The sequence below is a fragment of the Martes martes genome, assembly GCF_963455335.1.
Source record: "Martes martes genome assembly, chromosome: 1".
In the NCBI taxonomy this organism is placed as follows: Eukaryota; Metazoa; Chordata; class Mammalia; order Carnivora; family Mustelidae; genus Martes; species Martes martes.
In genome coordinates, this window is record NC_137888.1 from 164,421,763 (window position 1) to 164,447,738 (window position 25,976).

At 42.6% G+C, this 25,976-nt stretch overlaps 1 protein-coding gene across 1 annotated transcript in view; it reads right to left on the reverse strand.

Annotated features, from left to right (window-relative positions):
• The window catches only part of TSEN2 (tRNA splicing endonuclease subunit 2), a 39,889-nt gene extending 14,170 nt beyond the window's left edge, over positions 1 to 25,719 (reverse strand). Inside the window, exons 1-6 of the mRNA XM_080825536.1 lie at positions 25,679 to 25,719; positions 20,173 to 20,374; positions 19,009 to 19,090; positions 13,222 to 13,258; positions 7,234 to 7,771; positions 5,897 to 5,974 (exon numbers count right to left, since the gene is read on the reverse strand). Coding sequence (XP_080681662.1) covers positions 5,897 to 5,974; positions 7,234 to 7,771; positions 13,222 to 13,258; positions 19,009 to 19,090; positions 20,173 to 20,361 — 924 coding nt within the window. The 5' untranslated portion in view covers positions 20,362 to 20,374; positions 25,679 to 25,719. The remainder of the gene's footprint in view (positions 1 to 5,896; positions 5,975 to 7,233; positions 7,772 to 13,221; positions 13,259 to 19,008; positions 19,091 to 20,172; positions 20,375 to 25,678) is intronic.
• Between the last annotated feature and the right edge of the window lie 257 nt (positions 25,720 to 25,976).

Genomic DNA, 25,976 nt, shown 5'->3' on the forward strand with positions numbered 1-25,976 from the left:
TAAGGATTAAAAAAGTCTAAGAAGATATGAAAGTCACAAATTGATTAAAAATCAGTAAAAAACAAAGCATTTGTATATTTTCCATGTATTTTCCCCTTAAAAACCATATAGCTAAACTGAAAAATGATGTAAATAGCTGTAATAATAGAAATCTTTCCTCATTAGATTTTCCTCTGCAAAATTAAATAACCATATTAAACCGAGAAAAAAAATTTACAGGAAGAAATACATAGAAATTTGTGAAAAGTGAGCAGTATAAATTTGGCTTGCATAACAAAACATGAGTTTTTCAGTCACCCTTGCAAGTGATTTCTCACTAAGTAATCCCTAACTTTCCATGAACTTCATTATACAGTAATGTTTTACTTGCATGGGGAGGCAGGAGGAAAAGCAAACAGTCAGCTGTAGTTGAGTAAAATCACACTTAGATGGAGATTAAAATAGCCTTTTTTTTTTCTTTTAAAAGATCTTATTTATTTGATGGAAAGAAAGTGAGCACAAGCAGGGGGAAAGGCAGAGGGACAAGCAGGTTCCCCAGTGAGCAGGGAGCCGGATTCAGGACTTGATCCCGAAACCCCGGGGACACGACCTGAGCTGAAGGCAGACACTTAACCAAATGAGCCACTCAGGAGCCCCAAAATAGCTTTTTAAAAAAAAAATGTTTATTTTTTTAAATAATCTCTACACTCAACGTGGGGTTCGATCTCCCAACCCTGAGATCAAGAGTCATATACTTTACATCAACCCAGCCAGCCAGGTGCCCCAATTGCTTTCTGATGAAAGTAGGACAATGCCAAACACTGATGCCACCAAGCACTGTTCACTATACTTGTAGATGGGGATAGGATCCATGTTTACACCTGAACAGACTTACACGAGAGTGGTGTGTCCTAGTGGCTAAATGGTGGTTATCAGTAAAACCGGGGTACTTTCTTTATAAATATGAGGACAGAAGATTATAACCAAACGAAAACTATTCTGCTGCCTCTACCTGGCATAGATGAGGGCCTTCTTACACAGTATGGCGACAGAGATGCAGTTCCCCGCCCCAAGCCTACGCATTTTTGTTCAACAGCATGGTACCGATGACTGGTGCTCACCGAGCATACTTCTTCACTGCCCCAGCATGCACAGCAACAAACCACAAGAGGATTTAGGAGAGCACAGGCCATGGAGGTGTAGGGGGTTTCAAGCAGTGATAAGGTTTGCTAAGGAAACACCTCTGTGATCCCCAGGAATTGCCTGAGTCCACCCCCTGTCATTTTCTCCTATCTCATGGCACTTCTCTTTACAACAGTGGTTCTCAAAGTGTGGTCTGGGGATCCCGGAGTCCCCGAGACCCTTTCAGGAGGTCTCCAGGCCAAAACTGCTTCATGATAAGAACACATTATTTGCCTTGTTCCTGCTCATTCTCTCCAGAGGCTCTAAGACACATGGTGTCACAACAGACTGAATAAAGAAGCAGATGTGGGCATCCAGCTGACTTCTATAAAGCCAGACCTTCAAGCAACTGGCAGAAGGGAAAAATTGCCATTCTTCTCACTGAATTTGTTCTGTTTTAAAAGAATGTAGTTATTTTTCATAAAATTTTATATTAATGTGTAAAGGATTTATCATCATTATCTTAAAATGAATTAAAGAACAAATTTTAAAATTGTGTTTTAATTTAGTTTGGCAAACAGTGACAGATATAACCCACATTAAGATGTTCCTGGGATCATCAATAATTTTTAATAGAGTAAAGTGGCTTGAGAACTACCACTTTAGTTTCACTCTGATCTACACCTAGAGCTTCTCTAAAGATGCAGGTGACCCCGCTCCTCTGGGTCCCAACCGCCACTCCCTGCCTGGACTTCTCAAAGGCCTTTCTGCTCCATACATTCTCCATAGCAGCTGGAGCCATCTTTTCCCCACGTGAAGGTCACGTGGCTCCCACAACTAAAACCCTCCAAATGGCTTTATGGCACGTTGTTTCCCACAGCCTCCAGTCCCTTGGAGATCTGACCACCACTCCTTCTGGCCATGTTGGCTCCATGTCTACCCCTGAACACAGTAAGCTCATTCCTGCCTTCACCTTTGTAAGTGCTACTCCAGTATCTGGCACGTTCTGCCCCAGACGCAAAGGTCACTTCTTGGAGAGGTCTTCCCCTCCACCCTTGTTAAGCAACCCCCATCCCGATCATCTTCTTCAGAACACACTTTTTTTTTAAAAAAGATTTTATTTATTTGACAGAGAGAGATCACAAGTAGGCAGAGAGGCAGGCAGAGAGAGGGGGGAAGCAGGCTCCACACTGAGCAGAGAGCCCGACGTGGGGCTCGATCCCAGGACCCTGAGATCATGACCTGAGCGGAAGGCAGAGGCTTAACCCACTGAGCCACCCAGGCACCCCAGAACACATTTGTCTGAAAAGATCTTTCTTATATGCACCTCTCCAGCTTGAAAGTCAACTCTGTGAGAGCAGAAACTCTGCCTGCCGTTCCCCTGGCTCAGGAGAGGGTCTAACACATGGCGTTTGCTCTGTGCCTGTGCTGAGAGACTCGACCCCGAGTTTATGACACTGCCAGAGTCAATGAGAGCAGGTCTTTGCAAGCCTGGCTGTCCAGCTCCTTTCTCCTCATGTGAATGCTGCATGCCCCACAGCCCCTTGCAGCTACCAGTGAGAGCCTTCCCAGGTGTCCGACAATCTTACTTTGACCTTTGGTCTTACTGTGGCACACCACTCACTAACGCAGAGTACCACTGTTTCTCGGATACACACAAATGGTGGTCAGAAGTTGCCATGGAGGAGACGAACCTAGGCCCTCCAACAGTCAAGTGCTTCCCCTTTCGATGTCTCCCAACCATCACTTCTTGGTTCAGAACGGGGCAACAGGGAGGATGAACTCTGGGATGTGGCAGAGCTGGGCTGAAATCTTCATTAGCAGCAAGCCCCCTGCAAGTATCACTTAAGCTCTCCTACCTCACTGACAAAATGGGGCTGAAAATGCCTTATTAAAGATTTAATGAGATTAAGTCTCATAAAAATTTTAAAGTCTACGCAAAGTACCTAACTGCTCAATTCATTTTAGTTTCCCCTCCTTTTAAAAAACCGTTTAGATACTGTAGCCTGGAAAAGTTCAAGCCTCTCCTTGCCAAGCAAGAGACTCCTTCCTAGTATTTGTTAGAATTTAAGTTCTTCAGAAACTTTCCATTATCAGTAAACAAATGTTCCTAAGAACTGATGAAACCAATGCCTCATTAATATTTATTGACTTAAAATAAATGGTTTTTATGAATGTACACAAACTGCTCATAGGCACTTATTACAGATGGAATGGATCTTAATTCAACTGAGTTGGCTTTATTTAGAATTAAATCATCAGAAGACTGGGGAAGTCTGGGGAGGTAGGTGATTATGTCCCTTGAGATCTCATTAGTAAGCTTTTACTATCAAAGCAAAAGTGGAGGGAAGAGTTTAATGATGGTTTTAATGTCATCACTAAATCTAGCTGGGTCGCAAAGTGTTATAATGGAAAAACAGTTCTCAGTAACAGATCTCTAAGAGACAGATCTTTAAGTCAGCTGTGGTATTATCATTCCCAAGCTCCAGAAAAAACTGCTCTGAATCACCAGAGAAGGGCTGCCTGTGTTCCTGATGGACATTTATGGAAACACATTAAACTGTATAAGTGGTGCACCAAACACGGGTGATTCATTCAGAGGCAATCTGCCAAAACAGACCTGAGAGGCAGAGCGAGGTTTAATCACACATTCCCCGAAAACTGCAAGACCTCTGTGGAATGTCCTCAGGAACCAGGCAGCTTCCAAGAATGCAGAGCAACCTCATCTACCTCCCATTACTCTTGTCTTTCTTCAGGAGTGTTTGGGAGACAACAGCAGACAGTGACACCTTTTTTTGTCAGTAAAAAGCATCGCATGGAACACAACCGGTCACCTCCTGGAACAGTGAGGCCGACATCTAATGCCCTCTCTGCCTATTGCTGCCACCTCCCAGAGCTGGGATCCCGGCCGGCTCCTCCTCAGCCCTCCAGCAGTCTCCTACTGATGCCAGCTCCAGTACCTGCCCTTCCCTGACATGGCTATTGCAGTGCCCCAGCACCACCAAGACCAGGTCAGACCCCTGGTTGATGCTTGTAGATATGCCCTCACGATCTAGCCCTCCTGTGTTGCCAATCCAGGGCTGAGGAGTCTATGCTGTCCAGTGTCCAAATGGCAATCCACTATTTATCTTTTAATATCTACAGATATCACCAACTCCATGAAGGCTTTCCAGCTAGCTCACGTCCTTTTGGACTCCACCAGTTTCTGTGCAAATTCCACACCCTGAATGCCTCCATTTAACAAATAAAATTATTAAGCACTTGATAGACATCAGACATTGGGTACAAGGATACCAGAGGAGCAACACTGGCACAATCCACAGACCACATGGAATGTAATTATTTCTGGGCCATCTTTAGGACCAGAGCCATATTCTATTTATTTCTGTATTGTTAGTACTTAGCCCAGTGCCTGGCACAGAGTAAGTACCCAGTGAACATTTTTGCAAAATACTGATTGCAAAAGAAAAGGTTCTAACTAGCTACTTAATAGCTTTTACAAGTAATTTAATAATGATGATAACAACAAGAAAAGCAGGCACTAACACTTACTGAGCACTTACAATGTATCAGGCACTGTGCTGAGCCCATTACATGGGGTAGTTAATTCCCAGATCTTATGAACAAGGCATTACATAACCCTCATTATACAGAGAAGAAATCAAGGCCCAGAGAGCTCAAGCACCTAGAGAAGGGGAATCTACAGTGTTGTCCAGCAGAACTTCCTATGATGACGATGTTCTACAACTGTGCTGTCCAATACAGTCACCACTATCCACCTGTGGCTGCTGAGTGTTTGAAATGTAGCTGGCACAACTGAGAAACAGAATTCTGAATTTCGCTCACTTCTAAATTAAATAGTCATACGTGGCTAGTGGTTACTGTCTTCTACAACAGATTCAGCTGGTGCATTTGTAGAAAAAGGAGACGTAGTAAATAATTCCAAACATCATTTCTGGGTCCCACAGTCTGTTTGGACTCATTGCAAGGAAGGAAGTACAGACAAGGAAATCCAGAAAACATGGAGATACAACTACTTCTCTGTGAATGCACCCACGAAGTTACCAATGTGGACATACTCAACAAGCACTGCCTGAGACCTGCATCTCCACCAAGAACAGTGCTAGTGACTGCGGGAGCCATCCAAGACAAGCAGGGGCATTCTGGGAGAGGAAGCACACGAGATTGAGGAAGGGGTGCAGTTCTCCAGGGCAAAAAGGACATTTCTGTGCACAGTGTAAACATAAGCAAAGGAGGAGGGACTGAACAAATGAACACAGGATAGAGGAACTCCAAATCAGAGGGAAAATTTATGATGCAGTTTTTAGAAAGTCACTTTTAGCTAACTTTTGGGAATGTAGCTATTCCATTAAGAGACATGTATTAGTAATTCTGCAGAAGGAAATATCTAGAATCCATTTATATAATTAGCAGCCACGACATGACTTGAAGCATGCATCCTGGCTTATTAAAAGCTGGTGAAACTATGAAATACTAAAAACCATGAACTGTACACTTTAAATGGGTGAATGGTATGGTATATAAGCTGTATCTCATGATATAGGAAGGCCCCCCAAGATCTTAGACCTGATGAAATGAAGGTTAAGGAGTGAAATTTAGGCAGACCTACTTTGGAAGTTGCCTATGGTTATTTCAGTACCTATTTGTAATGTTCAGTTACTGAATACTCATAGTTACTGAATTACATACAGAATTGCATTTACAAGTGGACCCCATTACAGGTTGTCCAGGCCCTGAGACCAAGAGCTGAAAAGGTAACATGCAGGAAACATACCTCTTCTAAGCTAAGCTGCAAATACTCCAAGATCCTATATGGATTTCTTCTGCATACTAATCTCCTTTTTGGTGCCAACTGAAAAGAAATAAAATACATACAGAACAAACAGAAGCACTACATATTACATAGAGGGGATTGCATTTTAAAACATTTTGTTTTTACAAATTTCACAGATTCACATTTATTGGATTAATACTGTTAAAAATATTTTTTTATTATGATGTGGAAAAAGAAGTTTTAGGTTTCTATTATTAACATTTTGATTTGTTTCCTATGTTCCCCATGAAATTTTCCCACGGTTGTGATCCTTTCCTTGGTCAAATTTAAGTACTTCTTTTCACCCACTTGCAACCAACTCAGAAGGGTGGGCCTAGCTTATCAGGCTCCATTAACCCCATTCTAAAGGCTAGATAATATTTCTTCAAACAGGTGTTTCACATACAACTTAGCCATTAGATTTGCTCATTTTAGCTATTACAGATAATTCTAGGGCAGCTGTCTCTGACTATGCATCCCTTGGTAGGGGGCGGGGGGAGGGGGTGCTCTTGAGCTTTCCAGTGTTTTTCCTGTGCTGGCTGACCTCCATATCCGAGACTCCCTGCGCCACAGCTGCACCACAGCTGCACTCAAGACTATGTGTAACTACTACAGCACTTCTTTTTTTCCCCACCCAAGGGAAAGAATATTATTATACATGCTTTAATTTGCACTTTTTTTTTTTTTTAAGTTAAGTTATTCACAAACTTTGAGGTTTTAGGAGAAATAAGTCTCACAGCTACTAGGCCACCAGGGCTGGGATCCAGTGCCTGCTGGTTCTCCCAGAGGGTCTCACCACCTCTCACATGCCCTGGGCACTTAATATGGGCCTGCTACCATTTCTGAGTTAAGGGGCATCCTGGTTAGCCCACATCTGCTATGGGCCAGAAACTTACGGCTCTGGAGGAAGTGAGTAATTTTCTTCTTCAGTTGATCTTTGGACAACACAGGGGCTAGGGGAGCTGACTTCCAGCCATAGAAAATCTATATATAATCTCTGACTCCCCCCAAAATTAACTACTAATAGCTTACTGCTGACTGGAAGCCTTACCAACAATTATAAATGGCTAATTATCATGTATTTTACATATGTGTTATATGCTGCATTCTTATAATAAAGCTAGAGAAAAAAATATTTTAAAAAGTCATATGGCAGAGAAAATATATTTACAGTATTGTACTGTATTTATCAAAAAAAAGCAACACCAAAAAAACAAAAGCCTGCACACCAATCCTTGTGTGTATAAGTGGGTTCGTGCAGTCCGAACCCCTGTTGTTCAAGGGCCGGCCATACTTACTTCTTCACTTGGGGCACATTCCTTCTCGTTCTCATCATGCACATCTTCCTCCACCAGCACGTACTCATCACCAGGCACCCTCTTGCTGGCACAGAGGAGACCCATGGGCTGGCTCCCATTTCCAGGCTGAGTGTCAGGCAGGGGGAGGAGGACACCTCCTTTGCCACAAGGAACTCGGGGCACGGGGCCGTGCTGTGGCTTGGCCACCTCCGCCACAGGTTCACCCACGCCGTTGGGAGCGAGTGGGTCAGGCCCAGGGCCCTGCTGCAGGCTGTCTGATGGCTTGCTGGGACCGTCCATGTCAACTGACTTTCCCGAGTCCCCATTCATCACAGAAGGTTCCTCTCTATCTGTGGTAACTTCCATTTTGGAAGTCGTTTCAGAGTTCTGCTCATCGTGCCATTGAACTTCTTCTTTCCTTTTTATACCAGGATGCTCGAGTGGTTTTGTGTAATCCTGGAGGGTTCTCTGCACTGTACTCTCCTCCTGCCCTTGTCCTCGCATGAGCTCTGCGGCCCACTCCACACGATGCTGATACCTGCAAGATGCAAATACTGTTAGTAGCACTTGAATTTCAATATTCAAAACACGACACGGCATGCAGAAGAGATGGGTTCATAGCATGTCAAAGCGTTTATAGCAGTTTTTCTCAGTAGAGGGCTATAGGTAAATGTTTTCTTTATACTTTTTTTTGTGTGTTTTCTAACTGTTCTGCAATAAGCATGTGTTACTTTTGTTTGTTTTTATTAGAGCTTCATTTAATTTTCTTACTTTGAAAAAAAACTTGACTCCAGTTTGACCAAGTATGAATATTTATGTAATTTAAAACTGGTTGGCCAAATGATTTAGGTGACTACAAAGAGAATATAGCTATGTTCTCTCAGGATTTCCTTTACATTATTCTCAATTTTGGATATCACAACATTTTCAGAGAAATATCCCACTCACAGTATAGTCTTTGCTCGGCACTGGAATGCAAAATGAGAACTTCAATAAATATTTTTCACAGTACCTACTAAGGTCTTCACTGCATATGGCAAGAAAGGATACATATGGCCAAGCATCCTAGCAGAAAGGGCGCTTTCTCTCATAATAACTTTTGAAGTACTGTTTGATGAGGAATATCTCCTTCGTTCCTCAAATGTAAAGGAACCCCGAACACTTTCCATGTTATAAAAAGTCACAGGTAAGACAATAGGGTTCTGCCCCAGTGAGACCCCCGGCCTAATGATGCCGCTGGGATGCCTCCATGCGGAGTCAGGCTGCCATACTGGAAACCTCATCAGCGGGAGCTAAAGGCAATGTGAAACTCAAGCACTTTTTTTCTTTTTCTTTTTCCTAGGTTTTATTTATTTATTTGACAGCGAAAAAGCACAAGCCGGGGAAGAGAAGAAGAGGGAGAAGCAGGTTCCTAGCTAAGCTGGGAGCCCTACGTGGGCCTTGATCCCAGGACCCTAGGACCATGACCTGAGTTGAAGGTAGACGCTTAACCATCTGAGCCACCCAGGTGCCCCAACTCAAGCACTTTTTGCCTCTACCTACAACTGTTGGCCTGGAAACCACCTACAACCACACGGTTTGTGGGAAGACAGAGGTAATTTTATTCTTCACCTTAAGTATTTTGCTTTGCGTATGGATGGCTGAATATGTCACAGTTTATAAACTGTGGCATCTCGTATGCAACTGAACAAGGAAGCTGGCCTCTGCTATATTTTAAGATTTGTGGCTGCTTAACCCTGATTCCTCAGAGGAATTGCCAAGCTGTCCACACCCTGCCTATCCTACATAGGGATGAGTACACCTTCCTATATATTGGGAACTGTATCTTAGATCTAAAGAATAAAACCTAGCAAGGCTACACCTACATCTAAGAAGAAGCAGGGTAGACAGCACAATTGTATGCATGAACATCAGCCAGACTCTTTGGCTTGTAAATATGTGACAAAGCCTATTACTCAACTTCTCTGTGGTTGTTCCCCCACCTGTAAGTAGGGGTAATGAGACAACTACTGCAAAAAGGGGTTATGTATTACTTTTAATAATCAGAATAAAAAATGTAGCTGCTCATAAAATGGCAGGGTGTCTTCTCACCTCTGTGAAAAATATGGCCACTGTTGCATACAGTTAAAAGAACTTTCATTTGAGAGATCTCAAAAAGAATCTTTGCTCTTCATGCCACCTACAGTACTGGCTTGATAGGCTTTGTGGATTTATGAATCTCCTTTATTTGAACACAAATTTTTGTGTCAACATATCTTTCTGGGGAAGGGATCCCCAACTTCCATCAAATTCCTTGACTCAAAATACGTGAAAGAACCACTGATGAAAGGTTCAACTATGCCCCTTTGAGCAAAAGATCTGAACTTGAGAGAGAGAAAGAGCACGCAGAGAAGGAGAGAGGCTCTGCTCTCTGCAATAGGGTGGTCAAGGCAGATACGAGTTCAAACTCATTCCATCATGTTCCTGTACTAGCTACCCGACCCTTGAAAGGCTCAGCTCCTCATCTGTAAACCAGGAGGAAATCGTGCTGACATGATGGATTAGTTGCAAGGATTAAAGGAGACAAGACATGGACAATGCTCAGCACACAGTAAGTACTCTACAAATATTTGTTACTATATGCTTGTGGGCTATTTAGCGGGAGACTTGAAAAATAAAATCATTTTGACTTATACATATTACATTACAAAACACAAATAACATTTTTAATGAATGGAAGTGTACATCTTAACTGCTTTTTGAGAGCGGGACAGCTCTGGGGGGACAAGTGTTGCACCAGATCTGGGTTCGGGAGTTGGCTCTTTCATGTGATTCCGAGCTAAACCACTTAGCACCCCTATAACTTTTTGCTCTTCTGCAAAAAACCAGAATCACACCTGCATTCCTGCCTCATTATGACCTCAGATGCTCATTTTGTGGAAGCTCAAATGAGAGCGTGGCTGCAAAAGCATGTGGGAGAAAGCCTCTGAGCAAGACTGGTGATGCAAACAGCCAGATACACAAATGACTAAGACATATGGCATATGAGTCACAGAGCAGGTGTCCTCTCATTGGCTGACAATGCCTGAAAATGCCAAGTCCTGCTGCGATTAACCCCGGACACTGCTGGAGAAGCAGCAGGAAGAGAAAAGTAAAAGTCAGGCGACATAAGGGAGAGAGTGGCAGGGGGAAAAGGTGGAAGCTATGATTAGCAGCAGTGAAGAGACTGGTGAAAGGCAGACCCATTTCAGGGCCACCCGACTGCACAATGATGTAGCATCTGAATACGCCTCTGCTTCTTCTGTCTCTATGGCCTCGAACACACTCTTCCACTGGCATGGTGAACATCTCTCTCCCCCACTTACAGATGAATGCCTATCTGTCATTGGAAATTCACAGCAAAACAGTTTTGAGGCAGTCTGCTTGGGTCCAAGTACTGCCCTTACACAAGTTATGTAACCTCCTCTGGTTGCGTTTCCTCACCTGTCAGATAACAGGACCTGCCTCTAGGGGTGATGAGAGGACTTTAGGGGACAGTCCACAAATGTGTTATCAGCACAGGACCTTGTTTATGGAATATGACCAAGAAATGCCAGCAGGTACAACCACGTTATTGTTCTCCCTGTGTCAGTTCCTTGGAGGCTCTGAAGCTGAACTGCCTCGTCTGAGCTGATATAATGAGATGGAAATGACTATGCCTACCTCAAAGGCTTCTCGAGAAGATGAACTGAGATGGTCAAGTAAAGCATCCAGACTGATAGCTAGCACTGTCAGAGAGCCGGTACCTGTTAGCTATGACAGTGATCATAGTCATACCTCCCTGCAATGTTTATTACAGAACAGTCCAATTGTTTACTTCTCTTCTGCTCCCACTTGATGGTAAATCCCTTGAGAATAGGGATGAAATTTTTTGCTCTTGTATCTGTAGCACCCACCCGACACCCAACACTCAGGCACCTGCAGTAAATGCTGGCTGAACAGAGGAGTACAAAGGGGGAGGGGGCCAACACCTCCCTCACAACTGGTCCTTCGAGGACACAACCTACATACTTCAGTCCCCTAGGGCATCACCCAAGGGTCTGGACACTCACCTCCAGAGAGCATTATATGGAAGGTTCACATCACCCACGGACAACAATTGTTGGGAAACAGCCAATCAGAGTGAATTCAGTTGAGAAAGGGGATCAGAGTTTCAGAGGGAAGAGTAAAGAAACAATTACAACAAGCACTTAAGCTGGAAAATTAACCTAAAAATATAAAAATGAACCTATTTCTTTTAATATTTAACAATTTAGATTTTGACTGCAATTATTATGGCCAAATAATTAATCAAGTGATGGGGGGCATAATTTTCTGACAGAACTGTCAGATATGGTTAAGTCCTAACCCCTGGCACCTGTGAATGTGACCTCCTCTGGAAACATTGTCTTTGCAGATGTAACCAAGTTAAGATGAAGTCATACTGGCTGGTTTCCTTGTAGGAAAGAAGAGGGAAATTTGGACAGAGACACACAGACATACACAAGGGAGAGCTCCATGTGAGAATGGAGGAAGAGCCCAGAGAGATGCATCTATAAGCCAAGGAATGTCAAAGATTGCTGGCTACCACCAGAGGCTCACACCAGGCATGGAAGATGGGAGGATCCTCCTTTATAGCCTTCTGAAGAAGCACAGCCCTGCTGATACGCTGATTTTAGACTTCTGGTCTCCAGAGGTATGTGACTAAATTTCTGTTCTTTTGAGCTATGGTAGCCCTAGGGAACTAATACAAGGATCAATAAAATGCTTGGAATGTTATTGCAGAGCTGACAAAGGGATAACTTCAGCCAGGTGACAGTCTCCTACACCCAGAACCTCACATACTCAAACTGGCTTGACACCATGTCATGCCCACTGCCAGCCCGATCAGGATGCAGTTCTGAGGGGCAGGCTTCTGCTCTGTTTCTGAGTCCTAGTGTTGACCGCAGCAGCTTTCCTGCAGCTGCTCCTGGGATGGGGGCTCTGCCAGGTTCTCAGCAGCACCTCCCACAGACTGGAACCCTACCCCCACACCCAGCCTGCAGGTATAGCCAGAGCAGCCACTGAGATCTCCCTGGGGTCACTGCCCCTGGCCACTCTCTGGCCATGGGGTTACCGAGCACATAACTGAATAGGAGCTGTCAGATTCTGCCAGTATGTGCTAGAAGCAAAAAGAAAAACCACTGGGGCTTCAATATTTTTAGAAGGCTTACAGAAGAGACACAACTCGAGCTGCCTCTCAGGGACAATGAGGATTTAAATGCATTAATGTTTAGTCCACAAAATCCCACCAACGGACCACTCTGTGTTGGGTCTGCAGAGAGGAAGCAGGCCTGGTCCCTGCTCTCCAGGAACTGACAGTCTAAATCCAGGTGTATGACAGCTGGCACAGTGAGGGGTGCCAAGGCAGACTGTGTGGGAGCTGGAAGAACCACCCCCCACCAAGGGAGGGTGGTGTTGACAAGAAAACCTCCAAGAGAGTGACATGTAGGCTGGATCATGGGATGGGCAGCGACAGCCAGGCAGCGTGCGTGCTTGGGGGGGTCAAGAAGAGAAGTTCTGGGAAATGGGAGAGCGTAAAGAAAAGCCAAAGGAAGGAATTGTGATTGTATGAGTAGACGAGGAAGAGCCTCCATGGAAGCCTTTCTCTCACCCTGCAAGTGTAGAGTGAGGAAAGAGGATAGGGAGGTCAGTTCTAGACCTAAGTGTAAACATCCTAGCACTTAAAGACATACACAGTAGAGGACACTTGTTCATATTTTGGAAGCGGCAAAGGATTTGGATTAGGATTATTTAAAAAAATTAACTTAGTGCATTTCAAATATGATTTGATCCACATTAAGTTCAGACATAATTTTCAAGGACACACCTACTACCAAAAATAAAAAAAAAACAAAACAAAAAACAAGGTGTGACCTACCACACTGGAAAGGTTATCTACAAACAGATCTGACTTAAGCCATAATTCTGGCCAAGGCCATCGTGACTTACTTCTTTGACGTGATTATAGGCATGTCTGTCCTCATATCTGTAACAACAAAAAGTTCTGTTCAGACAAATTTTCCTTAAAGTAAAAAACACATTGAAAATCCAGAAAAACAAAGAGAATTTCAAGAATCACAAAATCACACATTTAGAAGGCTAATCTTGCCCAACCAGCAATGGCGTGCTTTATATGCCATCATTCCCTGAACCCACTGGAAGGCAATGCTGACTGATCACAGTGCTCTTGCTGTGCCCAGTTGTGAACCTGAAATCATTCTCAACACTGCAGCACGGCAGCAATGGCATGCAAGAGGAAACCCCTCTGCCATCTCTGAACTTTTGGATGAGAATATCGAGGCCCTAAAGTTATGCACTTTGCCATTTTCCCATGCTCCATAAGGCACCTTCAGTCAAAGCGCCCCACATGTACCTACAAAAAGGGTTGATGAAGTGAATTTCATGGCAGTGTTGGTGCTGGGTGTGGACCTGGGAGTTCTGGGTTCTAGCTCTGGACATCTGGCTGGTTGAGCCTTTCCACCTTCGGTATTACTTACAGATCACCTGATAGTGTGGGTTTTAGTCCTCATCCTCCTCCACTCTGCCTTTGGGCTAACTATTTCTCCTTACTCAAACTCAGCCTCCTGCCCAGGGCATTAAAGGCTTGGAATAGATGATCATCAGCTTTAAAAACACTAGGAGTTCACACACTCCTATCTCCTTAGGAATTTGTCAGTTTTGGCTGTGTCATGACCTCCCTCCTCTGGTAAAATTTAATAAAAATGACAATTTAGCATGTATTACTGATAGTCATCCATGTGCCAAGCACTAGAGATAGAGAAGTAAGAAAGTAAATCCTCTCTTCTTGAGATACAGCCCAGTTGGGGAGACAGACCAGAAATGACTGATTCTAACCCAAGCTGAAGAGTAAAAGGAGTATAAAGGGAGTAGCTCACTTTACCTGAAAGGCTTAGTAAAAAACAACAAGGAGGAGGAGTAGCTGAGCTGGCCTCTGAAGAGTGAATAAGGGTTCACCAGGCAGACCAGAGGGAAGGAGGCAGGGGAAGCCATGCAGAGGCTGAGAGAGTAAATGCATGGCAGGTCCATGGAATGGCAAGCAGCCCAAGGTGGCTGTAGTGCCAACAAGTAGAAGAGAGTGCACAGAGAGGGTGGAAGATGAGGCTGAAGACAGAATGTGAAGACCCTCCTAAAATGGACATTTGAGATTTACTTCTTCAAGGCAGTCCACAAGCTTCATTTGATTCCTTGGCATAAATTCCTTTCCTTCAAATTTTTAGTACTGTCTAAAATTCAGTTACTACACAGATCAGGAAAAGATTCTCAATTGTTAAGATCATCATACTATTTGAAAGCTTTCTAGGTTTCTGGCCAAATATTCGTAACTGCTGGAGCTTGATGGTGGGGGTCATTATGCTATTTTCCCCCCACTTTTTTCCCTCTCTTTTTGAAAAAATGAAAAAGTTTTCAGACATACAAAAGTAAGGAGAATAGTATAATAAATTCCCACGTTGCCATCCCTCGGCTTTAACAATTAACTCATGGCCAGTCTTGCTTCATTTGTTCTTCCGTTCATTCTCCTGTCTCCAGATTATTCTGAAAAAGATCCCTCACATCCTATCACAGCATCTCTAAGTAGCACTTATGTATTTCTCTAAAGACTTAAAAAAAAAAAAGGAAAAAAAAAAAGGCTTGTATAAAAAAATTGGGGGCGTTGGCTGGCTCAGTTGGTAGAGCATGTGACTCGAACTTGAGGCTGTGAGTTCAAGTCCCACATGAGCATAGAGCTTACTTTAAAAAATTATAAAAATTGGAAAAATAATTGCAATACCATTATTACTTTTAAAAAGTACTATTAATTCCTTAGCCTCATCCAAAATCTATGGACTGTCACAATTTTTGAAAATCGGACTCAAAATCCATATAAGGCCTATAACGTTACAACTGACTGATAAATCTGAAGTTGATTCTAATATATGTGACCCCACATGTTTTTCTTCCCTGTGATTCACTTACTGAAGCAATTCGGTTTTCTGTCCTGTACAGCTCCCCGCTGGTCTGGCCTCAGAGGATCACGTCCCTATTGTGCTGTAAACACCGTGGCTCATCAAAGGTCACAGACCCAGTACTGTCCTTGAATTATTCATGGACGGTTCAAGAAGAGCCTGCACCAACCTTTAAGCAACTGCCTCACTCAACACATCACTTAGTTCAGCTCCCCTTGTTTTCACAGCCTGATTTTCACAGAGAGGGAAGCCATAGGTAAACAGCTAAATAGTAGGGGATCTATTTCCATTCTGGTGCAAAGGACTTGTCTTGTGACACTTCAGTACTTTGAGCAGCACTGGCTTAATTAACGCATTCTTTGACCCTGTTTCCTGTAAACTGGTGCAACTAGAGGCTTGACCAGATTCAGGCTCAGTATTTTGGGCAGCCTACTTCATGGGTGGTGCTGTGTGTTTCCCTCACAAGACAAAAAAATGTGTTGTCTCTTTGTATGTCATCAACACCACTGGTGATTAATGCTTTATTAGAGGATGCAAAACGGTGCTATTCTAATCCCATTATTTCTTGTTTATTAGCAGGAATCTTCTATAGAGAGAAATCCCTCACTACTTAGTGACCCCAAGAACCAGTCCATGTTTACCAATTTCCAAAATGGTGAATCCTCCACAAGTGAACTGTGAATTTCTCCTGGAATGTATCAGTACATAGTAGCAAAAATTAAAAGATTCAAGTGTTTTCTTGAGATATTATTACCAATGACTGGATTTTAAAACAAATTATAGTATTAATTCTTTTTGTTTGTTTTTAGCAAAAGAGAGAGAGAGAGAGAATTTGAAGCAGGCTCCATGCTCAGCACAGAGCCCGATGTGGGGTTCAATCTCACAACCCTGAGATCACAGCCTGAACCGCAATCAAGTGTAGGACACTAAACTAACTAAGCCACCCAGGTGCCCCTATAGTATTATTCTCATTGATGTTCAAATATTTCCCTCTTTGGTCTGGGGAGCATCCTTTGAAACAAGCCTAGCAGTTTTTGATAATCTTCTTTGCTTCCTGGTATAGATGTTTATTGTGAAAATCCTGGCTCTCAATCACACCAACATAATTAATCATGTGCTTTTCCACACAATACACATACAACAGTCAGCTGTACGATTGCTATCACCTATAAAATAATTGCTGAAAGTAATGTGAAGATTATTTTGCAACTCTTCCTTTCTTTAGAGTATAGGACAGGTTGATTGCACTGATGGCCCCAATTCTTCAGGTCTTCCACCTGCCAAACACCCTGACTCTAGACAAGTTGGAGTAACAGCAAACATGCCGTGAGGAGAGGTCCAAAAAGCACCGGCATGCTGGGGCTTGCTTGTGACCCTCCACCATGACCATGAGAACATGCCTGGGCTAGCCTGCTAAAAGGATGACATATATGGTGCCCCCGCCCCTCACACCAGTTGAGACCATCCTAGACCAGCTGACAGCCAACCAACAGACAACCAGACACTAGTAAGTCCAGCTCGATCCATTACTGGACTAAATCCATCAGAGCAGCCAGCTGATCTCTATAACTAACCAGATAGATGAGTATATCCAGCCAAGATCAGCACACATACCTAGCAAACTTGCAGACTTGTGAGCAATTTGGATGCTGCTGAAAGCCACTGGTTAAACAACACTGTGCCAAGAGGTAACTGACACAAAGTCTAACCTATTAGGATTGAACCTCAAGTCACCATGCTCTACAGTCACTCAAAATAGTTTTCCTCCATGACTATAGCACCAACTTGATATATAGATTCCACTTTTTTTAAAATTACTTTTTAAAATTTAACTTTGTTTTGTAACCATGGAACACATTTACAAGGTTCCAAAGTCAAATCTATAAAGTCGCACCCCTTTCTCCATCCTGTCCCGTCCCTCCACCATAGGCATTAAAAAGAATCCATGATTTATCCTTCCTTAAATTTCAAAAATATATTTATAGCCCCCCACCTTCAGATAAACCATGGCACACTACGCAGACTCCCTCTTACTGTGCTTTCTTTGCTTAGGAACACATCCCAGTGATCTCATTCTTAGCTCAGCTCCATGGTACTTCATTGTATGAATGCAGTACAGTGTAATCGACCAGTCCCCTCATACTGGACATTTGGGTCATTTCCAGTCTTTAATATAAGAAACAGTTTGCAATGAATAGCCTCGTGCAATTTCTTTTCATATTTTTGCCAGTCTATCTTTCAGATAAATTCCTAGAAATGGAATTGCTGGGCTAAAAGTAAATGCTAGATATCCATGGGCAAAACACCGAAGCTGGACCCCTACTTTACATTACACACAAAAATTAACTCAAAGTGGATCAGAGACCTAAATTTAAGAGCTGAAAATATAAAACTCTTATTAGAAAACACAGGGGAGAATCTGCATCAGCTTGGATTTGGCAATGGTTTCCTTAATATGACATCAAAACCATAGGTAATGAAAGAAAAAAACAGATAAAATGGACTTTAATAACATTAAAAAATTTTATCACTTCACACTCACTAAGATGGCTATCACAAAAAACAGACAAAAAAAAAAAAATCAAAACCCAGAAGATAACAAGTGGAAGAATTAGAAACTTTGTGTACTGCTGGTGGGAATATAACAGGGGGCAGATATTGTGGAAAACTGTTTGGCATTTGCTAAAAAATTAAAACAGAACTATCATAAGAGCCAGCAAGTTCACTCCTAGATATATACCCAGGAGAAATGAAAATATATGTTCACACACACACACGTGTATATGAACATTCACAGCAGCACTATTCATAACAGACCCAATGTGGGAACACCCCAAAATGCCCATGTTTGGATGAGTGGATAAACAAAACATGGAATACCCATACAATGGGATACTATTCAGGATAAGTTCTGATAATGCTACAACATGGCTTCACAATGTATGATTCCAGTTACAATGAAGTATCTAGAATGGGCAACCTCAGAGACACAGTGAACATATTAGAATGGCCAGGGATTAGGGGGAGAGGAAGATTGCTGGGGGGAGGCATATGTATAAATAATTTTGCCAGCATTGCTAAATTCCCCTCCGTGACAGTTGTACCACCTGCATTCTCACCAGCGATGCGTGAAGAGTGTTTCTCTGGGGACCCCCAAGAAGAATATGGTCGAACTTTTGGATTTTTGCCAATCTGATTGCTAAAATGGTATCTTAGTACAGGTTTAATTTGTATTTTTTCTTACAAAAAAATCCCAGTTATGTTTTATCTGCTGGCATTGGTTATGTAATCACCATGAGATTCTTGGACAAACACACTAAGATAAAAGATTTTTAAGTTAAAAGAAGGCGAGTCAAGCAAGTAAGAACTACACACATTAGTTAATGTTTTAACAAATTCATTAATGTTATGGTTATTGTTAAAATTCTAATCCTAGAAATAAAAAATATAAAACTCATTTTGCATACAGCTGAAGAGGTACTTAAACTACTAGTACCTTCCGAGTGCACAGTACCCTGCTAGTCAATGTTTAACAACAGAAAAACCTGAATAACACTTTTGATAACTCCAGAAATTAGATAAAACTCATTTTCACCAATCATCAGAACCCGTTCACCTTGATCAGAATTATTATAGTTACTAGTTTTAGCAGTAAAATTGCCACTGTGCATGTTATGTCTTCTCCAGAGAATTTTCCTATGTAATCTAAAGTGTAAGATCAAAGATGAAAAAAAATAATTTGCCAAACGAACTGAATGAAGTACACGTTTACCTTTCCACTTAGCAATGAGCTTAGGATCTGAAATTGTGAAGTTTGGACGGCTTCTAGACAGGATACCTTTTCCAAAATAACCCTTCCAGAAAAGAGAAAATAAAGTTAGTTCATGTTTATTACCATTTTTATAGCTGATGGAAAATAACTATTTGAGTTAACAAGAGATGCATTCTATTTTTCTTAGCTTTACATTTTCCTTCTGATTACTTAATGATTACTAATGAAGATCTTAGCATTTATCTCTGATTGTTTGAAGAGTTCTCGCAAGTTTTCAGTACACCTTATGTGTCTTATACCTAATGATTTCAGTCTGGGTTTGGTAAGCTTAAAGCAATGGGACAGGCAGAGGCAGAGCCTTGGCCTAGAGCCCCATTTCACAAGGATTAATGCCACCTGCTGTATCCCACTTTGAGAAGGTGGTTACAACATATGTATTTTACATAAAAATGTCTAGAAAAGCCATTTTAGAGAGGAAGTAAGTAGATCAGTGGGTGACATGGGCTGGAAGTGGGAGCAGGGATTAAGTGCAATGGTACAAGGGAACTTTTTGTGGTGATGGGAATGCTCCAAAACTGGACAGTAATGGTGATTGCACAACTCTATGAATTTGCTACAATCATTGAATTACACATTTACAGTGAATGAATTTTTATGGCACTAAATTATACCTCAATAAAGCTATTTAAAAATGCTCCCAAGTTGGGGCACCTGGCTGCCTCGGTACAGCATGTGACTCTTGAGCTCAGGGTTATGAGTTCAAGCCCCCTGCTGTGGGTAGAGATTACTTAAAAAAAAAAAAAAAAGCCTCCAGTAATGAACTGCTTGACAGTAAATTGCTTGACAGTAATTGCATCAGTAAATTGCTTGACATTTTTATGAACATGCATGGCTTTTATAACTGAAAGACAAGAAAGGCCAATGCACTACCTTACTATATTGTTGCAATGTGGGTTCAAGAGTGGGGGAGTAGTCTTCCTCATTAACATATGGCTTCAGGGCACCTGATTCAAATTGCACAGTTCTCTCCAACATTGGACTGAATGGCAAGGAAAGAATATGGGTCAATTATGGTTTGCTTTTGGGAGTGAATGTGGGGGAAGCAAAAAGGATAGCTGGCTCAGGGCTGTCAAAAGCAGCCATGTCAAAGCTTCTAGCACTTACTCTCGCATAGAGCTGCTCCATATCTTCTGCGTTCCTCACAATTACATTGTTGTTTATCAGCTCTGCTGTGAACACTTTGAAGTCTTGCTTAGGCCCACAGTCCTGACCAAAAGGAATGGGCAGTGGAGACTCGTAACTCTCATACACTCTTCTTTTCCGCTTTGGGGCACGGAAAACTGCTTCTGCCATTTCTCAAGGGTAGCTGTTTTTAAAAGAGTATAATAAGGAGAAAGAAACAGATAGCCAATCCGTAACTATGTTGACCAAAAATGGGGATGCATTTATCTCTAGGCTCAGAAAACTTTGCGGTCCATGTGAAAAATAAAATATTTAGAAGCAGTGTACTAAAAGAAGGAGTAATGAGAACATTTTGTACAAGCACTACAAATCCCGATCACCTAAAATATCTCAATTCCCAAAACTGTGCTCAAGAAGTCAGTAATGATATTTCTAATTATCATGGACAAGACTGAGGCCTAGTGGCATGTCCAAAGTCATAATGCCATGCAAAACTCCACTGATAGCAAGCACAACAGGATTCCTGTTCTTTCGCTCAGACATTTACTGAGTACCTACCAGGGCCTCATTATAATCAGAGGTGTTGGCGATATAAAGATAAAGCCAAAAAAGACACTGTCCTCAAAGAATTAAATCTAGTCAGTATTTTTATTTTCCAAAATAAAATGACCTTAAAATACATTCTAAACATTAGGTCAATCATCTTCTAATTTATAAGGTAAATTAATAAGTTACAACAATAATGACAGAAACAGTTATCATTTCAGGGTTTGTTATGTACCACCAAATGTGAGTGGCAAAGAGCACGAACTCTAAAGCTAGAATGCCAGGACTGAATTGGCTTTACTAGTCCTACCTGTGTAATTTGGGGCAAAAGATGCTTAATCTCTCTGTGCTTTGGTTTCCTCATTTGCAAAATAAGGATGAAAAACAGACTCTATCTTAGAGTTAAGACCCCATAAAGGGCCTAGAAGAGTACCTGGTACATAATGAGCTTCACACATGTATTTGCTTTAATTATAATTATGGGGTGAGCACTACTAACTCTGGTTTACAGAAGGTCCGTTCAGATGATCCCAGGTCTGTTGAATTTCAAAGCCTACACTTCTCACAGGGCTCTGCTGTGAGCACAGGCAGCATCTCCCACCCACCCTCCTTGTCTGAAGGCCCACTATTTCTCAAGGTTAGGAGCCAAAGGGTTCCAGAGAATTATGGAATTACTTAGACAAGACTGTCCTTGTCTGTCCTTGTCTCAGTCCTGAGCCAGTGTGCACTCAGCACTCTGAGGAAGTAAAGGAAGCCAAAGTCAGTACCTCTCCCTTCCAGGCCTTATACTCAATCTGAAGAGACAAAACAAGCACATCACACACACGAAAGCAAATTGAAGGTAACACAACAGGCTACAATTTCATAATGGCTAAAGGAAGGAAATGAAGTTGAGTGCACCGTGTGATAAAGAAAAAGAGCCACAGCAGATATATCTAACTTAGGAAAATTCAACCACATGCAAAAGAGAAAATGTAAACAGTGCAAGCATCTGGGCCAGGCACTCCACTCTCCCAACAGATGCCCTGGAATGAGAGGGGAGACTCGAACCTGCTGCTCCCTTCGTCCCGGCCCAGTTTGATTTAAGTGAAGAGCAGATCCAGTGCTTGAAAATAGAGTGGAGCTCTATCACATGCTTCATCTACATGGATCCAAGAGAAAAAAGTAAGACCGCTTATTAAAATGCCTCCTGCACTTAATACCAGGATCCATTGGACAACGGATGCAACCAAGCCTGAAACAGCCAGTGATGGTGGCCAAATCTGTGGAAGGTAAGTGGTTTTATGGGTTTGTGACCATTAAAAAGAAATTGAATGCCTTGTCCAGTGTGTGATGATACCTTTATCTGCCCTTTCAAAGAAATTGAGGAATTAGATGAGGACAAAGGAAAATACAGAACAAGCAAGAGTTACAGAAATTGAAAAACCAATTACAAAGATAACTGAAAAATAAGAATCACCAAGTTGGAACCTTCATAGAAATAACCAAGTATGCTAAGCAGCAAACACTAGAGTAATTTTTTAAATAAGATCCCTCAATGGAATTACATACTGAGCATGACTCATATATACATTATACACATGCTATAAAAGCCCTTATAACAAACCATGTATGTTGGATGTTAATGGGCAATTAAGAGATTTTCTTCCAAGAGCATTTTAACTAAATTTTCACTTGCTGACTTATCCCTCTATCCAAGCTGATGATCACACTTCGTATTCAGAAGAAACAGCAATAAAAAAAAAAAAAAAGAAGAAGAAACAGCAATTTATCCTAAAACTTAAACAATGCTATGTCAGCTTTTTTGAGGCAGGATGTTTGAATCTAGTGAGAAACTTTCTAGGCATTTCCAGGAACAAGTTGGACTTTTATGAGATTTTTCACTTTTGAAACTTAACTTCTGGTTAATATTTAACTTGTATATGCTACATTTGGAATTTTTTGAAGAAAAAAAAAGAGGAAATGTTAAATGGCTAACTTCAAGAACTTCCAATTAAATTCTCTCGAACAAGTGACAATGAAGTTGTAATTTGCCTGGTTTGGAACTTTCCCTCAGACTGCTGCTATATTCTCCTTTTTTTTTTTCCAAGATTTTTTTTTAATATATATTTATTCGACAGTCAGAGGTCACAGGTAGGCAGAGAGGCAGGCAGAGAGAAAGAGGCTGAGCAGAGAGCCCGATGCGGGGCTTGATCCCAGGACTCTGAGATCATGACCTGAGCCGAAGGCAGAGGCCCAACCCACTGAGCCACCCAGGCACCCCAATATATACTCTTTAAGAAAAAAGCAAGAATGAGCTAGGACACTTGATGGCAAGAACTCTGTATTCCAACCCAAGTGTGTGTGACAGAAAGGTTCCTGCCACAAAATGTTCCGTTTTCCACAAAACCTCAAAGTCTGGTGGTGTTACCTCTGCCCATGTGGCAGGAAAGGCTTCAAGAATCTGGATCATAGGACTCCTAGATATGCAAACCTGCCATTATCATGTGACCTTGCACAACCCACTTAAGCTCTCTGAGCCCTGTTTCTTCATCTTCAACTTCAATAGGACTGGAAAACAGTTTGGAAGTCACTCAAAGGTTAAACACAGAATAACCATATGATCCAGCAATTCCACTCCTTGGTGCAGATATAAGAAAACTAAAAACATGTTCATGCAAAAATCCATACCAGAATGTTTAGTGATTCATAATAGCCAAAAAAACCCAACAACAAAAAAAGTGGTAACAACCCAAATGTCCCTCAACAGATGAATGGATCAATGAAATGTGGTGTATCCATATATAATGGATTACCAATAATGAAGGAACAAAGTGCTGATACATGCTACAGTGTGTATGAAGCTTGAAAGCATTACCCTAAGTGAAAGTAGTCACAAAGACCACATATAAGACCATTAATATGAAATGTCCGCAATAGCAAATCCATAGAGACACAAGTAGATTAGTGATCACCAGGTGCTGAGGGAAGGGAGAAATGAAGAACATCTGCTAATAGGTACAGATTTATTTTTGAGGGTGATGAAGATGTTTTAAAACTGGATTGCGGTGGTGGTGATGGCTGCCCAACTGTGAATATACTAAAATCACCAAATTGTATATTTTACAAGGGTGAGTTTTACGGTATGTGAATGGTCTCTCAATAAAACTGCTACTTAAAAAATTCAATAGGACAAACCAAATGATCTCTAGTTTCATGGTTTTGTGAAGGAATTGTCTTGTGTTGAATTTGAAAGGCAAAACAGGGGAGAAAGGACTGAATTCACTATTTTCCATTATCTGCATTAGGCATTTAAGATATGTTTCTTTAGTGCCATGAGAGGAGAACAGCATAATGTAAGATGTGGCATGTGAATAAAATTAGAAGAGGTAATTATCAGTAGGTACGACACGCCAGGCATGGACTGTGCCATATGCTACACACATGGGTATTAGTATCCTCTTTCACAGACAAGGAAACTGAGGCTTAGAGAGGGCCAATCATTTGCCCAAAGCCCCAATGCACAGAGACATAGCATTGTTAGAAGACTGGCCTTAAAGAGACCCATGTCTGAACCACACACGTATGTATAGGAATGACTGGGCCAGTTGTCAAGGGGTTTGGAAGGTGAAGGCTGGTTTAGACTTGGAGTCAGTGCAGAGGCTTAAGCAGGGAATGAGAACTGAAAAGAGATTAATTAACTCCGGGTGGTATACAATAGTGGCTCTCAAGCTTGGGTGCCCGTAGAATCACCTGGAGAAATCTTAAAACATCTAAAGCTCAGAGCTTAACTGCAATTACATCAGAAATTTTGGGGTGGGACCCAGATGATTTCAGCAGTAGCCAAAGTTGCCAGCTACTGGTAACAGGATAGCCAACAGCTTCCTAAGTAAGTACTGTTACTACTCCCATTGTTCAGAGCAGGAAAGGGACTCAGAGGGGGCTGAGTGCTATGCACCTGTAAGGGATTGTTGTTTCTCCTTTCCCAAACCAGGGCATACTTGACTCCAGACACAAGAAGCATTAAGTGCATTTACTTTACTATCAAAAGCAGGGCTTGCTCCTTACTCTTCCCTTGAGCAGACAAGCTAACACTGTTTAGGTATTCAGTAAATGTTTATTCCAAACAAAACAAGCAAAACAAAAACGGGGGAGGTAGCTCCATTTAATTTTTCAATCCTCTGGAAACACCCTGCCAAATAAACCTGGTTAAAAAACCTCCCACCCAGTAAAGCTCACCTTCTCCCAATTAAAAAATGTTTGAAGCTCCAACGGTGTACCTCCTGGGCTAAGGGAGGCAAGGATGAAAGGGACAAGGCCAACAATCCAGGCCCTGGGGAGCTTTCAAGTCAGAACCTGAGACTAAGCCACATAAACAAACGAGAACCCTTTGAAGGTTGATGTGGGGATTAAGTGGGTTAACTGTGTGAAGGCGAAGGAGCCTCGTACTGGGCCTGTCATGTGCAAGATGCTAGCCAGACGGGGACTGCAACTGCAATAAGTGACTGCACACAAGCCAGAAGGTATTAAGGGCCCACGAAATTCATAACTCCCTGTTTTACTTCATCCCTCTGCGGATTTCCTTGAGCGCCCCCCGCCCCCCAACAACCGCACTGGCGGCTGAGGATCCCCTCGGGCAGAGACGGGTGTCCAATACACCTCTACGTCCCCAGCCCCCAGCACTGAACGCGGCGTCCTGTTCTTGGGAAAGAACGAAGAGAAGTGCAAAGGGCTACAGGTGCTCGAAGAACCGGAGAGGGGCTAATTCCGGTGGAACCAGGAAGCCTGGCTCCCCTGCCCGGCCTACTCTGGGGCGCCTGTGCAACCCGGGGAGTCTCTACGCCCTTTCCGTTCCCGCTCCTGAGAGCTTTCAGAGAAGGCGCCGTCGCCTCTCACACCGCGAGACCTGGCCACCGCGCTCAGCGCCACGGGACGCCGCCAGCGGCTAGCCCCGGCGCCTTACCTTCCTTAGCCCCACGCGCTCGTTGTTACCCCGGTAACGCCGGCGGGAGGGCAGTCACCGCCGCCGTCAAGCAGTGCGGCCGCAAAGCCGGGCGAATGCGCAGCCGCAGAGTCCTCGGGCATGCCTGCCGGGTCTTTGCGGAGAGCGCGTGCGCAGAAGCCGCGCCTACTCCTGACCCTTGGGCAGGTGTAAGCGAGCTGTCCTACCTGCCCTTCTTGGGGTTGTATGGACAGCCTCCTGCATAGATGCCACTTTTGTTTAATCCTCACAGCAGTCTCGCAAGATTCGTTTTACATAT